Genomic DNA, 15,973 nt, shown 5'->3' with positions numbered 1-15,973 from the left:
ATGAGGCAAGTGTCATTAACAGTAATTTATGTAATGAAAGCCACCTGGCTGTCTTTGTAATTAATTGCTTGTAAATAATAAATTTTAAATGTAGTTTATAGTTTTCTAAATTTGATTATATATTTTTAGGAGCAAATTGTTTAAGGGTGTTTAGGGATTTATTTAGTTCAACACAGATATGCTTTTTATATGCAGGCTAATTTTTTAATACAAGATAAACAATCTAATTAGCTCTGAATTGCCATTCATTCATAAAAATAGTTTTCTAAACTTAAACACCTATCTTGTACAGGACAATATAGTTTTGTTGAAAAAGAAACCTGTAAAGTAGAGTTATTTTCCCCTTTGTCCACAGTAAGTAAATTTGAGGTTGAAGTCTGAAAAACTTGCCTTAACTTATCCTGATCTGTTTCCTTTCCTGGGCATAAGGGAAAATAGCATGATAGACCAATCCAAACAAAATGAGAGGATGAACAAAATAAATATTTCAAATATTGTGTTCCAGTAATAACCTACGGAGTATATTTTCAATGTGTAGACCTTGGCCCTATCAGTAGGGTAGATAAAAAAGGAGAAGGATAAACCCCTGGTTTAAATTGTATCTTCTTTACCTTAACTGCTTGTTGAGGTCCATTGCTGTTGTACCCTAGGAACATCTTCCTTCACACAACCAACGTCAGATAAGGAACTACTTTACTGTATTTTTGTCAAATGGTTCAACATTTAGATTGTACTACTAAGATAAAGATGTCAAACTTGCAAACATGTTTTTGGTACAATCTTAACTGAAGTAAATTAAAATAAATTGTGGATGATGTTCAGTTGAGTGCAAATGAGGAGTTAATTTCTCAACAGATGTGTTTTACCTTTTTCCTCAGTCTCTGGTATACTGCTGTATGGCTCTGCTTTGAGACATTCACTGATTCTTTCCTGAGTGTTAAGAAACTTTTCTTCTTGCTAAGTAACTTGGAGTAGTTGAAATCAAGGACATAGCAAATCGTCTACTTTTCTAGTCTCAAGCATTAGGGTTTTTAAATTTAATTTTCTCAAAAAAAAATAATGGTAGAGTTAAGAGGAGAATTCTTGAGAAAACCAGGAAATGGAGATGTAGTGGATAAGTGCTGAGATTATCAAGGTGTGTGTGGAGACAAACCCTTATTTGACTCCTACCAGTGTCTTTTGTCAGTGGATTCCCTGATTAGATACTTAAATGGTGCCAGACAAGTTCTTCTGTCTGTAAGGTGAAGACATTCAGTAGTCATTGAAGCCTGATGTTAGAATATTTGGGAGTTTTAATTTTACATTTTAGCATTGACAATGTATTTCTTAAGCCCTTATTGTGAATATATATTGTTCTGTATTACATCTGAAAATATTTTTAAGTTTGAAAATTTGACCTAACAAAACAGTTTTATATTTTAATGGAAGAAACTTGAAACATTAGTGAAATGTTTACTTATACAGGTCTCTGTGTGGATTTGGCATTCAAATAGGTTCCAAACATTAATGCAACAGATATTGTTTAATTTCAGACAGAAATTATATCAGAACAATATCTTAGGCAAATTACTGTCTATTTTCACTACTTGCTTACTGAGACTATAAGACTGAAAAAGTAGTTTCTTTTTGTATGGACTGGCTACTCTTCTACTGCTGCTATTGCTGTGCTAATTTTTAACATATTATGTATTTATCCACTGTTTAAGCATGATGCTGTTCTTTCTTACCATAACCATATATGTGTGAATGGAAAAACCAGCATTTTTGTTCTCTTTTCAGGTTGGGAGTGTGATCATAAATACTTTGTAATCATTTGAATATGGCATATTTTTAGTTACACTTGTTGGAAGTAACATTTTTGTGGATGGGTGAAAGAAGGTGTAATTTATCTCTGCAGAGAGCTAGCATTATTTTAGGATCACTGCCTCTATTGGTTATTTGTACTTAACTCTGCAACTTTTTTTTTTCACATCTGATACAGATTGTTCATAGTCTGCAGTTGTTTTAACATATATTGGTTGTTACAAGAGACATAAAAAAATTAGGTGTCTACAGGAAGAACTGGTGCTCTGTTCTTAAAGGAACTTCTGAGTCTTCCTAAATGAAAAATCAAACAGTATCTAATACTGGCAATTTTCCTCTGTCTGCTGCTAGAACTTATTGGCCAACTAGGTCAGACATTATTAAAGTTCAAGTGGCCCAGTGGGAAAAGTAATGGCCTTACGCTACTATGAATTTTAAATGCTGCCATTTCTATGTATTGCACCATCATCTGTTCTTGCACATCACTAAATTGTATAGAAGTTGCGGGACCAACCAGTGTCAAGGTCATAGAAGTGATGACTCTTCTCAAGTAGCCTTTCCTAGAGCTTTGTCATACAGTTATAACCCTGGCTATAGGCAGCAAAGTTGTATGCACATGCCTGAATTTAACCTTTATATTATAATTGAGTAGTGCAAGCCTGCAATGCAGGATATCTTTCTCCTCAGATCTTTACTTTGGGTTTTATTCTTGATCCTGCCAAAGGTATGAAATTGACTTTGAGGCAGTGGCAATTTTTAGGGATCTATATTTAAGTCTTTCGAGCTGAGCTGTTGTACAGCTTACTAAACTGGATATCAAAGAATTTTAAAATTGATTAATGCTATTGTTCTTCAGATGACCTCGAATTAAAATGAAGGAATTTAAATCAATTTCATCTTGATTTTAAATGTAATCCTGCTAAGTCTGAAATGAGCATATCACCGTGTACTTCTTGACATATATCTACACACAGCATAACAATGACAATAATAACAACAGAACAACAACAACAGCAATAATAATAATAAATTTTTAATGGGAGTATTTCCTCTACAGAAGTGTATTGACTTGATAGTTTCCAAAGCAGTAGATACCAATTATGCTGCATGTATGGAGGGCTTCTTATGCATAAAAAGTAAAACTGGTTTTGTATTCCATATTTGGTGTAGCTGGAAAATTGAAAGATGGCCACTTTATAGAAATTAGCATGCTGTAGCTAAAGACTTAGATACTTCTAGGTTACTTAGTAACTGTAATTCAAATTCCCCTCTTGATTTAAAAATATATAATCACACACACATGTATAGACAAGTATATTATTGATTTAACTTAAACTGGTAATTCACTGACTTCTGATATATCATTGGTAGATTCGTCAATGATAAAAGTACAAATGTATACAGGAACAATACTCTCTGCTTTTTGAGAATTTTCATTTAGAGAAGTGATCACAATCATATTAAACTATAAGAAAGATTGTAGTACAGGAGGCTACTGTGAAGAAAGAGTAAAGCTGTAACTATTCTAGAGGTCAATGTGCCTCCTTTGTTCCATATTCTTCAGTGCTTGGATATAAGCCTAACAGTTCTCAAGCTTTTGGTAGGCCTTTGGTATTCCTGAGCCTCCCTGGATTCTCTTGTGGAATCATTCAGACTGCTAAGAAGCCTTTTTGTTGTCTGGACAATCCTGACACATGGAAGAAATTCTGAGAATCTGCTAGTTGTCACATCCTCTCAGATGGGAAGTTGACCATCAGACTGGCATTGGGCCATTTACAGGTGTAACTGTGGGGCTTGCTGCTCAAGTCCTGTAGTTCTGGGGCTGTATGCATCCGTGCATGTTATGCCTTTCAAACAATGCTGCTAGATCTGTTTGAAATCCATTACTGACAGAGTTTTTACAAATTAAAGTGGACTGGTTAGCATGTGATAGTAGCATGTGATTAGTATAAACATTGCTTCCTTTAGGAGTCCCTGTTCCAAATCATTTACAGTATGAAAGACGAGAATTTTGCTGTTTGGATTTCTTTCATGTCTTTAATAATGTAACAGGAAAAATACATTTTAGACACATGCTCTGAAACTTCTGGATAGATGTGAGGAGAATTCCCCTTTCACCACTAGTCTTTTAAATTTGTTTGGTTTATATCTTTCTTTCCTCACTTAGATTTTTGATCTGGCGTGGCAGCACCACACAGGTGTAGCCCAATTACTTTTATTTTAATTCTCAATATTGTATCAGTAAAAGTATTTTTAAACTTACTATATACATGGAAAAGGGATGTTCTTTTCCAAGTTGTTTGGTTTTGTTTTGTTTTTTCTATCTCCTTCAGAACATACCATGAAAGATACAAGTTGCGCTGCATACTCAGTAGAGACTGTGGAAGGAAAGAAACAATTTTTCCCCTATTTAAATTCCTGGTAGAGCTAAGTGGCAGTGTGTGTTCTTCAGAGAGAAGATAAGATACTGCAGCTTTGGAATTTCACATGTGACAGCTTCTGAATTTTGGAAACACAGCTCCCACCCCTACACTTGCTTTTTAACCAATATATTTATCATTTTAATAAGATGGAATATTCCATTTTGTGAAAAGGAAACAATGAAGCTACTCTGTTTATATAGAACATACTTGTTTTATGGACTATGCTTTCCTCGTGTTTGTCTCCACTTGTGTGAATACTTCTGGATTAAATACTGCAGTTCATATTTACTCTTGATTTGTTGGGGTTTTTTTTTACAGATCTCTCTAGATACTCTTCCTTTGTTCCATGGTAAAATACATTAACTGTAAAACTGATTTTTTACCCTTTCTACTTTAGGCAGTTGTGGAGTTGAAAGTGAGGGAAAGGAAACTCATTCTAAAACATGAAACAAGTGGAAACTCAGTTTGCACCTGCAACTCCATGTTTTCCATAATCTCAGAAAATAAAGTAAAAATCTATAAGTTTTATCTTATCTCTAAAGAACTAATTATTGCAAGGGCTGATAATATAAGATTTGCATAACATTTGTTCTTGCACAGTAATTGACCAAAGGGCATATTCTTTTCCCAGTGCCAAGCTTGCAGTTTTCTTTCTAGATTGACTGGTACCTAAGTTCCTAGAAACAATTTCTCTTATCCTTTTTTCTGAGCTGACTTGGCCATCCCATTCTAAATCTTGGATTTGTTAGAAATAACTTTCGTAACTGTAAAACTTTTTTTTTTTTTTTTATATAGATCTTTATATCACTTGGAACCTAGAAATTACACTTCATTTTATAAAATAAAAGTAATTTTATCTTTAAAAAATGGGCATTTTTAGCCAACTTTAAATTTCACAGTTTTCTGCTCAAATCTACTTATGTACTGACAAGAGCACAAAATATATCAGGCATTCAGATGGAGTTATGCTACTGACATCACAGAGTAACAAAAGGTAAATTGGCGTCGTTGTGGATGCCAGTATACAAGAAAAAGAGGATATCTAAAGAGTGGGGCAGAATGCTTTGAGCAGAGCTCTAGGAGTAGATTCATTACTAGCTGGAATTGCTGAAGATAGTGTTTCCATGAAAGTTGTCGCTACAGAACTTAAGAGAAAAATTTGTTATTTCCCTGGACAATATACTTAGTTCTACAAGAGGGGTAACAAGTTAATTTATTAAATGTTTAAACAAGGTAGTACTCATAATTATGACTTCTGGATTTTTTATTTGTTTGTTTCAGAAAATCAGCAGTTACGTACCTTGGCTCTGCAGTTGTTTCTCAACAGGAGTCTGCTTGTCACAAACCTCTATGTACCTAGTGTTCAAGTAAGCCATGAGGCTTGCTATATAGTTTATTCTATGAAAGACAATAGTGCGGTACTCAAGTGTTATTTTGAATAAAAAACACTTTCAGTGTTATGTTTGTTTTTCTGGATAGCTCATCAATAAATGCATTTGTCAGCTTATTTGTTGCTTTGAACTCTTATATAGAGGTATCAGAGGATGTATGGAGCCCTGGGAATTTAGCTGTACCAGTAATGGTAACTTCTATGGTAATATTCCTGCTGTCAGTATCAGCAGTTGTGATCATGCTGTTTTGCTATTCAAATGCATGTTTGTGACTTCTCTTCCCTCTCCAAGTACATAGTACTGTCTTCAGTGCTTTCTGAAACCTTGATGTTTCAGTTTTCACTCAATGGGATCTTGTAATAGATGCTCCATCTGTGTTTTGAGGAGCTATTTCATTTTGCCAGGAAGTTGTTTCAATGAAATTGTACCAAGGAAACACTGAGTGGCAGATAAGTGGTTTTAGTGTTTAAGACAGGAACTATATTAACCAAAAGAAACATGGCAGCAGCCATTTGAAGATATAAATCCACTTCTCCTGGAGAAGGGGAAAGATCATCCAGTAGTAAGGCTTGAAATTCTTTTAAGGGTGTTATTGAAATAATTCTCTCTGCCCCAATGGTAAAATTTCTGTACTGCAATACAGTATATATCCAACTTGCACTGTTATTGGAATGAATTTTTTCAGTATTCGTGCTAAGTCCTAAATTATCTGAACAGTTGGAGGCGTAGGAGAGGACTGTTGAACTAAATTGGTATAGAAGGTCAAAATCCAAGGACACTGAGGGGACAAATAAAATGGACAAGAATAAGAGAAACATTCAGTTTTGAGAAGACCTTGAAGGTCATCAAGTCCTGCCATTAACCTAGCATTTCCAAGTCTGCCATTAAAGGTGGAGTGTAGAGTGAAGGAGTGATAATGGTCTTAGTTTTTTTTTGATGTGTCAATGTATAATAGGATAATGGTAGTATAAGTACAGTTATCATACCAGGAGTAGCCTAAAAACACAGAAATTGCGCTGTCAGTGGAGGAGAACTCAAACCAGAAATCTGGTCAAATGCTGTCCTGATCTGTTTTGGATTTTTTTTCCCACATCTGTCTCTAAATTCAGTTCTACCATTATGGCCATGTAAATCTACATGGTAATAATAGTTATGTGGTGAGCCATTAGGGGGCCATATGTATCCAACTTATTTATAGCCTGCAGGTTTGGGGTTTTTTTTAAATCAACTTGAAATATCTTAGCTTTCTGTATGTGTATAGCCTGTGTAAGTATATAATCCTAATTTCTTTCCTTCATTCACATTCTAGTGATTACACGTGCAGGTTGCAGGTTGTCATAATTGGATTGTGCACTTTTTGGAGAGGCTTTGTGATATGTAACTCCTGGTCTATGTGTTAGATGTATATTTAAATTCTATTATATTTAAAATACTGTTTATTGATTTAAATAGAAACTTTAATAAAAATTTAAATTCTTTACTGTATTATACTTTTTTTTCTGAAATGCATTAATTTAATAAATCTGTGTATTAGTCAGTTTCTATTGCTTTCATTTTTCTACAGTTTTAACATTGAGTCTCAGTGAGTACTTAGGGTGAGCAGTCCCATATGTAAAATACAAAAGATCAAGGCTCAGCTTGCTGCTGTAACGCAGATGTTGCACTGGGCAGACAAGCCCAAAATACAGAGTGATGGCAAAAAGCCTGGAAGCACAGCTATGGACAAGACATACTTGTAAGTTCTTTATACAAAACTGCATTAATCTAATAATTTTGTTCCTGATCTTCAGCTGCTTGGTTTAGAGGTAACTTTATACCACACTGCATATACATACCGTCTAACTCTAGTCCAGCCATTTAGTTGTTTTGTGCCTCAGTGTTCTCTTTTGAAAGTGGGAGTAGGATTTCCCTATCTTAAATCAGTGTTTCTGAAGTGTGACAGTTGGAAGCAGAAAGCTCATATATGTATGGAGAGAACATGTACTTTTAATGTAATTATGATACAGGTGTTAAATTCACATACAAGAAATCTTGATAGAAGAGTGAGACTTTAGACATTGTAGAATCTTTGAACTACCTATGCTGTGCCATAGTAGGTGAGTTCATGTAAGGAAAAAAAGTTAATTATTCATAATGCTGTACTGTACCATAAAACTCGATTTATTGAGACTATAATTTGTTCAAGTTGCATGTAGTAGAAAAATATATCAGGAGTAATTAGTAGCATTCAGGATGTGATGAGGTAGATATATCCACAGAGGACAATTGAAAACAGTAGCAGTGTGGTATTGATTGCCTTTCAGAGGAAAAAAAAATCTTGTCTCGTTTCTAAATGTTAACAATTCAGAGAGAAAAATTCCCACTTGGGAAGAATGCTTTCCAGGTTGCTTCATTGCCAGGTGTTTGACATTGAGTGGAGCCTTAGATGAATGAAGCTTATGGCAGCTTTTGGAAATGACCGACTCTGGGGAATCTTGGCTTCCTGCTGTGAAAGTTTCCATTTTCAAAGCACATCAGTTTCAGTGGGAATGTTCCACTGGTCCCATATGCTACTTCTGACAGAGGGGGAAGTTTTTAACCTGAATATGAGACAGCTACTGAAGAAGTTCCCTTGCTGCTAACAAAATGGATTTCAATATGTTGCCAATGAACAAGCGGCATGTTCCCAACTGCTGATGGAATTTAACTCTGTCAATTATTAATGGAAATTTTGCTTTAATTTCCCTTTTTCCCCTGTTACCTTTTAGCTTCACTACTTGCTCCTGGTAGGACTTTTGGGTTCTGAAGTTGAATCACCAAACAATATGCTAGTTTGATTTGAAATTCTTGCTATATTTTCCTCCCCTCCCTCATACGCTCTCTCCTTGACCTAGCAGCAGGAAGCCTTTGTCTGAGGTGTTCATCTGGAACAACTTTTCCACACTTGTTTTCATGTTCTGTTAGATTACAGGGCAGCAGGCCTACCTTTGAAGCTCCCTTCTCTTTTGTTTCTTTGCAGTGCACTCCAGTAATTAACTTTGTCCTTCTTTTATTTGTTCCAGTCAATCGCAGTCCACTCTGCTGAGCATCTTCTCCCAGGAGTACCAGGTTAGAAGTTTTCTCCTTTGTGAGGGTTGACAGGTGCCTAATTGAATGATGAATGTCCCTTTATTTCTTTGTAATTGAACTGCCAGCTTTCTGATTGGTTTGGAGGATGTTCCTTTTTCCACATCAAGCACCGCCTGAGTCTCAGTGGATGGCTGCCAAGCCTACCCATCCATCTGTCTAATAACATCTAGCCTTTGCTTATTTGGTGGACCTGTAATAAATTATGCTAAACCATTATTATTCTGACAATAATAATTTCCCTGTGTTGCGTGGTTCCATGTGCTAAATGTTTGCTGACTTGCACTGTCAGTGCTGCTTTCCATTGCTGACAGAGATGATGATAAATGACCATTGCCGGAGTGGCAGAAGGCAAGAGAGGCAGAAAATGGAGTCATTTATCATGAGATGACAGGTGTCAGTCAAATGGCAAGTCTCAATGGAATTACTTTTTGTAGTTTTTCAAATAAGTTGTTTTTAAGCAATGTTCTTCCTGGTTAAAAATGCCAATTGAATTGTAAAACTAGAGTGCACCAGACTTAGATGGAATTGAATTGAGGGAAAATTAATACAAAGGTTGAAAGAGAGAACAAGTTTTTCTTTGCCCTCAGCAGCCTTCAGTAAACTTATTTAGATTCAATTATTGTGACCTTACTGGCTTTTACATATGGTACATTGCAGTACAGTCTGAAGACGTTCAATTGAATAGCTAGATTGAATGTCATTTCTGTACGGAATCTAAAAAACGTGGCTCCCATCTATCAAAGTGTAGCCAAGGATCACGTGTTTGCGTAGTCGTGATTTCTGTGTTTTGATCTATGACATGTTTGTAAAAGTCCTTGTTTTTTTCATTTTTCTAGAAACAAATCAAAAGAACACATGCCAAGCATCACACTGCTGAAGCTATCGAAACTTACTACCAAAGGTATGACCTCCCCAGTTAAGACTCTCATCATAGCTACTGGTTTTTACGGCAGTTGTGAGTAAATTAGCTTATGAAGCTAATTTTATATAACCGTAAATTAAGAATTTCGGAATAGAGAATGGTTCACCTAAAAATGAAGGATTTAAAATAAAAATCAGGATTTTGTTATTCTGATTAAGAAAGAGTTTACTTACCTGGCTCTAAGTCAGGATAAGCAAATATTTTTTCAGTGTATATGATGGCATTTATTATGTGTTGCCTAGAGTTTGTAATTTTTAGGATTTCTGTGTCAAGACTGATTTTGACGACTTCCTTACAGCAAGAGAGCTTGTTCTGTTACAGTTGCTTGTTTAAAACAACATTTGTGTTACATTACAAAAAGTTACATATTCATGTATTGCCAGTTAAAGCACTAATTTTTAGTTCACTTCTGTTTTATCAACAGATGTGTCAGAAGTAGTTTTTAAGGGAGGATGAAAACCTTTATGTCATTTTACAATTGTTTGCATCTTAAGCTAATAAACTGTGCTTGCTACACCTTATAGTTTTTCTGTTAGTTCTGTAGGCTTTACTAAAAATATTCCATTGACATAATTGGGGCATAGTGATAACAGGTAAAGATATGCAATTAAAATATTACTTTGTAGACTGACATATCTGAAGAGCATGCATGGCAAGTGAATTCATACTTACAATGTATGATATTCATGCTTAATACTAATCTGTATGAATCAAGAAAATAAACAAAGAGCCTTCATTTGTAAACAATTAAATGTGCTTCTGCCAGAGTCATGTATTTAAAACTTAACCACAGCTTGATTATATCAGACATTGGTTTAGAATATCTAGTGTGAAGTGTACTAGTTTGAGTGCTTGATTTTGGTTTTTTTAGTAGTTGTATTGTTCTGTAGAATTTGTACTGGATCACATTACACTTTTCCTAGGGCTGATTCTTGTTTAGGAAGAATACTGGCTTAAAATATTGTTGTGCTAATAACATACATACACAGTACTACTTTTAATTATTTTTCGCTAGCGCAGTTTCAGTGAAGTGGCCTGTGGTCATTATAACTGCTGTGTAAGTAACCATTTTCTTAGAGTATGTCTAAATCACTAGTTTCAGCCTGAAACTTCAACCTGAAACATGGGACAAAATTTTGCTTTATGCAAAGCAGCACTTGTATTGGTGTCAGTAGGGTTGTAGGTATGATTAAGTTTGTCTCACATCAGGTGGGAGGATTTGGTCTCCTGTCTTCTGCTGCAGTCTGAAGTATAATAGCAGTACATAACTAATGCATTATGTATGAAGCTGTGTGGTAGTGAAATCATTCTTTATGCTATTTCTGAGTATGTCATTTTGCAGGTGTATTAACATGGCTGAGTAAAATGCACATGTTTTAAAATCAGAGATGTTCTGGTCAATAGTTAAAAACCTCATTTCAGTCCTTTTTTAACAGATTTACTGTATAGTGTGTTCAGGAGGCTACAGAAGCAGACAACTTGAGTTAGAAGCTGTTTTGAAATACTTCAGGCATAAATATGACAAACACGTCTTCTCCTCTGCTCTACTGTAGTATCCACTTTACTGCTGTAAACCCCAGTACGGGTTCTATGCTCCTTAGTATTTCTGCTGGCATACAAGCAGATAATTGTGCTGTCATTTCTTTCTTAGGTCAGAAATGACCAGGTTTTGAAGGTAAACATTACCAACGGTCCCTGTTAAGAGCAAGTAAAATAGTTGAGTAAAGCAGTTTCTTCTGCTTGTCTGAGATTTACTAGTCTGAAACACAAAGTACAAGAAGGATCACCAAGTTTTCAGAACAGTATTGCTGTCAGCATGTGACACCTGTTAGTCTGTAATGGAGTTGCCAGAAGCATTAGAAATATCTGACAGAAATTTACTTCATTGTCACTGTAGTGTTGCTTTTGTCACATCTAGTGTTGCTAGATGCATGTTTGAGAACATTATCTCAAGTACATTTTCCTAGTTGTGTATTTTGTGTATGATCTCTCCTTTTCTTCTGTTACAAACTTTCAATGTTTAAACATACCTGAGGCATCTTGTTTTGTGGGTTTTTTTTTAATGTGGCACTGACATAGGTTACAACAAAAAGCTTTTTTCATTTCCTTAATTCATTAAGCTCCAGAATAACTTGCAAGCAAAAAGCCCTCTATCTAATCTTATGTGAAGGGGTTTTATAAAGGTGCGCCACCCATTCCACAGAAAGGTAAAATGATGAAGAATTTTAGTGTCTGTAACTAGTGAGCAGAAGAGCGTCTTCTGATGGGTAGATATTGATAGAGCTGGAAAGGCTGTGGCCTTCTAATGATGTCAGTAATGATGTGCTATGCAAATACAGACAGGATAAACGAGCAGGTTCACGTGTTGGTAACTATTGTTCTTTTCTACATGTCTGGAAAGCACAAAGTGGCTTCCAATATCATAGCTCCTTCCCATCAGCTTCTGAACACAGGTTTCAGGCTTTATTGAGATGTAAATATCAAACAGTGAAAGTAACAGAAGTGAGGAAAGCGACATTGTGTGAAACGATGGTCAGAAACGTCATTCTGTAATACCCTCAACCAGAAACATTAAGCCTTTGCCACTGATAGGATAATGACTTTCTATCAACCTTTATTGAATCCTAGATATTTCTTGTTTTCACTTCAGAGTATTAATTGTTTGACTGATCACACTGAAGTAAGCCTTTAGTATTTAAACTAATGCCCAGTTGATAACATCTGGAATAAATTTGAGAATTTGTATTTTTGTGCCTAGTAGTGAATTGAGTAAAATATACAGTGCCTCTTCATAGTTGAAGGTCATGTGGAACCAAAAATCTTTACTGTGAATAATACAGGTTTATTTGTCTCTGATGTATCTTTAAGTAGTACAGATATAATTTATTTGTGTCATTAAGCTACATTTTTTAAAATTTCTTGATATATTGTTCTTTTTTACCAGTGACTTCATTGAGATGGATATATTTTGCAGATGAATAGAATAGGAGACAACCATGGAGAGTTAGTGATTCCTTAAAATACTTACTTCCTAAAAGATTTCCCATTAACTACTCTGTAATATGGGGTATTTTGGCCCAAATGAAAAAGATTCACGAGGAATGCTGACATGTATAAACTGGCCTTTTCTTGCCACTGCAAAATTACTTGGCTTTGTCTTGTCTAGGTACCTGAATGGGGTCATGAAAAATGCTGCTGCCCCAGTATTACTGGACCTGGCCAATGAGGTAATCATCTTTCTTTTTTCTTTAATCTTCCAGTGTAAAACCTGAGGGGCATATCTATAGTGACTTTAGTGAGAAATGTAATTAACCTAAAAAAAATGGTTTCAAGGCACATTAGACATTTAAAATGGTTCCCTAGTCTGTTAGTACTTAAAATAATTAGACAAAAAGCCACATTTATTAATAAATCAGTTCATGTAATTGGCCTTTTAAATTCAAGGCAAATGTGTAGGATACCCTGAATTTGTATTTTGCTGAAAATTTGAGACAGACTGTAGATCATTAATGCATAAACTTAGTAAAAATTCTTACATTGATAAAATGGAGTTGTATCAGTTTGATTCCTTGCTTTTAATAACAAAACCCATCTAAGTTATTACTATTTTTCATTAATAGGAAGGCTTAAAGCAAAACATTTTCCTGACTCCTTTTATTTCTTACCTTAAGATAAAGCACTTAAGCAGAATAAATTCCTCAATGTGTGGAAAGTTCTGTATGGATAACATTAAAGTATTGACAAATTTATTAATGTTGTTTATTAACTAGAATATGAAATTGCCTTTTTATACAAGGTGTTATTTCTATTAAAAACTGCTATCTTAGCACTAGCTTAAAGAGGAGGTAAAAAGTTTAAATGAGTGGCAAGGAGTTTCCTAGAAAAAATAAAAAAGATTAAATACCTGTTTTTTAAACTCTAAAATATTTATTTACCATAATAGTAACAGTACAATAGCTGATACTTTCTAGAACTGCTTATGCAATCCTCAAAGGGATAGAATGAAATGTATGCTGTTTTGTGTTGCATTTTAATAGAAAATGTAAGAAGGAAGCAGAAAATGAGTGTTGGCATTAAAAATGATATGGCACTGTGAACATTAAGTGTAGCAACAGCAGCAAGTTCTGTATGTTACATTAGTAAAAAAGAATGTTTTTTTCTCTCATGTACATTGCTGCAGCCAGCAAATGAGCGATTACCTATCAATTACTGGAAGATTTTAATGGTCTGTGAAGTGTCTGTGTAACCTGATCGTACAGTTAGCATAGAATAAAGGATTTATTTCATATTAGTGGTAGTGTGTAGCTTCTTACCATCTCTGCAAAAGACAAGTCTTGAAGTACTGAGAATACAATGTACTTTGCATAAATAAGTACAATCTTATTAAGAATTTAGGTAAACATCCTGATGGATGATATATTGCACCCATATTATATGGGAACTGTCATAAAAATATTTCAAGCACAGAGTAATATATCTGTTACTGGTTCTTTGTATATTTTTTCCCATTGATTTAGAGATGATGCATATAATTTCTGCCTCCAGTGAGCATATCTTTGTTTATATTTCACTAATGCATTTTTGCAATTCAGATCAAAGATATCTGCAGTTCAGAAATAAATAAAAATTAAATCTAAGAGAAAGGGGAGATACATAAAGAACTTAGCTGTTTCTGGTTTTGTAGTAGCAGGTATATCAGAAAGGCAATGCATTTTGTGGCTGCCACCTAATGCATTAGGGAAACATGGCAATAACCAGCACCAGATTACTGCTTCCAAACAATCAAGCTGCCATTTTTATATGATGGTTAATATTTAAATGACATACTCTTGCATCTGCTGACAATTGATGTAATGGTCATACTTTATGAGTCAATATATATTTAATCAGTGGAAACTGTAAAAATTGATGAGAAATATATAACATAGCTGTATTACAGTGTGTAGCAGCTCTGTTAAATAGGAAAAGCTCCATACTGTGATCTTTTGGGGATGTTTTTTGAGGGTTTATAAAACTACTTCTAATTCTTTTTTTAAATGAAATTATTTGCCGAATGTTCACATTGTATATGTAGTACAAAAAGACTAAAATAAATCACATTTTTGTTAGAAACAATAAAATTAGTCACTCTTCTCTTCATACAAATATTTTCAAGTGAGATTTGAAGCACTGTGAATTTTACTTACATGCTAAATTCTGACATGAAGCATGATGGCCCTATTTCAAAGAAAGATGGACACATGATTAATATGAAAATTAGGGCGATGCAAGTACCTGAACTAATAAGGTAGTCCTTATTCAGGCTGGACTACCTTCAGTAATTTCACCATTTTTCATGTGTCAGCTCTGATGTGGGTTACTGGAAATAAGCAGCTCCATGGAAAGCATTTCTCTCTACTTGGGGAATTTAAGGCCATCCAGGTACATACACACATTTGGAAAAATATCCATGTGCAAATGGAATAACCTGTTTTTGTGTAGTTATTAAATCAAGATAATATTTTTGCACTAATACTGAACTTGAAAAGATGTCAAGAAAAATTCACTGCGACAATGTGTGACCCAAGGTTTACTGTCTCATAGTTAAAATTCTGATTCACTAAAGCAGTATTTTAAAAAGCTACTGTAATTTCAGGAGCAACTAGGTTATGCATTTTTCATATATATAAAAAAAGTTGAAATGAAGGACTAGCTTTGTTAAAAAATCAGAATACAAACTCAGAAGTAAGTTTGACCAAGCCCAGCACATCTGCTAGAGATACTGATGCTAAGGATATGTGGTATCACTTGAAGGATCATCACTTCTTTTTCTTGATAAGTAACCTTTTAAAAGGGATTTCACTGTCCTATTTTACAAAGGGCGGTTCAGATGCAAAATGTGCAAACATAATAACCAGGATTTTATGTTGTCTACTTTATTTGGTTTTTCACTAGGATTACTACTACACATTTGGTGCAAATAGTTGAGCTTGATAATTGGAAAAAGATCCTGTTTCCTCTATTTTGCTCCTTAGTTTTAATCTACAGATAAATTACAGTTCTGACAAGTGTGCATCTAAATGCATTTATGTCCTGAAATTCTGTTGTGTTTTTGGTTTTGTTTTTGTTTTTGTTGGGATAAGGTGGACTTTGCCCCATCATTGATGGCTCGTATTGTGTTGGAAAGATTTCTACAAGAAAAAGAACAAGTCATCCGTAAGTATCTTAGCTGGTTTTTGTTTTGTTTTGTTTTATATTTTTTGCTTTTAAAATACTTTTTGTTTCTACTTTTCTTCTGACTATGATAGAAAAATTATTACCACCACGCTGGAAGTGAGATAATGAGA

General features: G+C 34.5%; 1 protein-coding gene across 5 annotated transcripts in view; it reads left to right on the top strand.

Moving 5' to 3' along the window:
* CDIN1 (CDAN1 interacting nuclease 1) overlaps positions 1-15,973 on the top strand; it is a 125,126-nt gene that overhangs the window by 17,639 nt on the left and 91,514 nt on the right. For all 5 annotated transcript variants that reach the window (XM_066321439.1, XM_066321438.1, XM_066321443.1 and 2 more), the window contains exons 2-5: positions 8,659-8,704; positions 9,562-9,626; positions 12,814-12,874; positions 15,770-15,842. In XM_066321439.1, the coding sequence (XP_066177536.1) occupies positions 8,659-8,704; positions 9,562-9,626; positions 12,814-12,874; positions 15,770-15,842 (245 nt within the window). The remainder of the gene's footprint in view (positions 1-8,658; positions 8,705-9,561; positions 9,627-12,813; positions 12,875-15,769; positions 15,843-15,973) is intronic.

Source organism: Sylvia atricapilla, chromosome 6, assembly GCF_009819655.1.
Source record: "Sylvia atricapilla isolate bSylAtr1 chromosome 6, bSylAtr1.pri, whole genome shotgun sequence".
Taxonomy (NCBI): domain Eukaryota; kingdom Metazoa; phylum Chordata; class Aves; order Passeriformes; family Sylviidae; genus Sylvia; species Sylvia atricapilla.
This window is presented reverse-complemented; position numbering and strand designations above follow the sequence as displayed.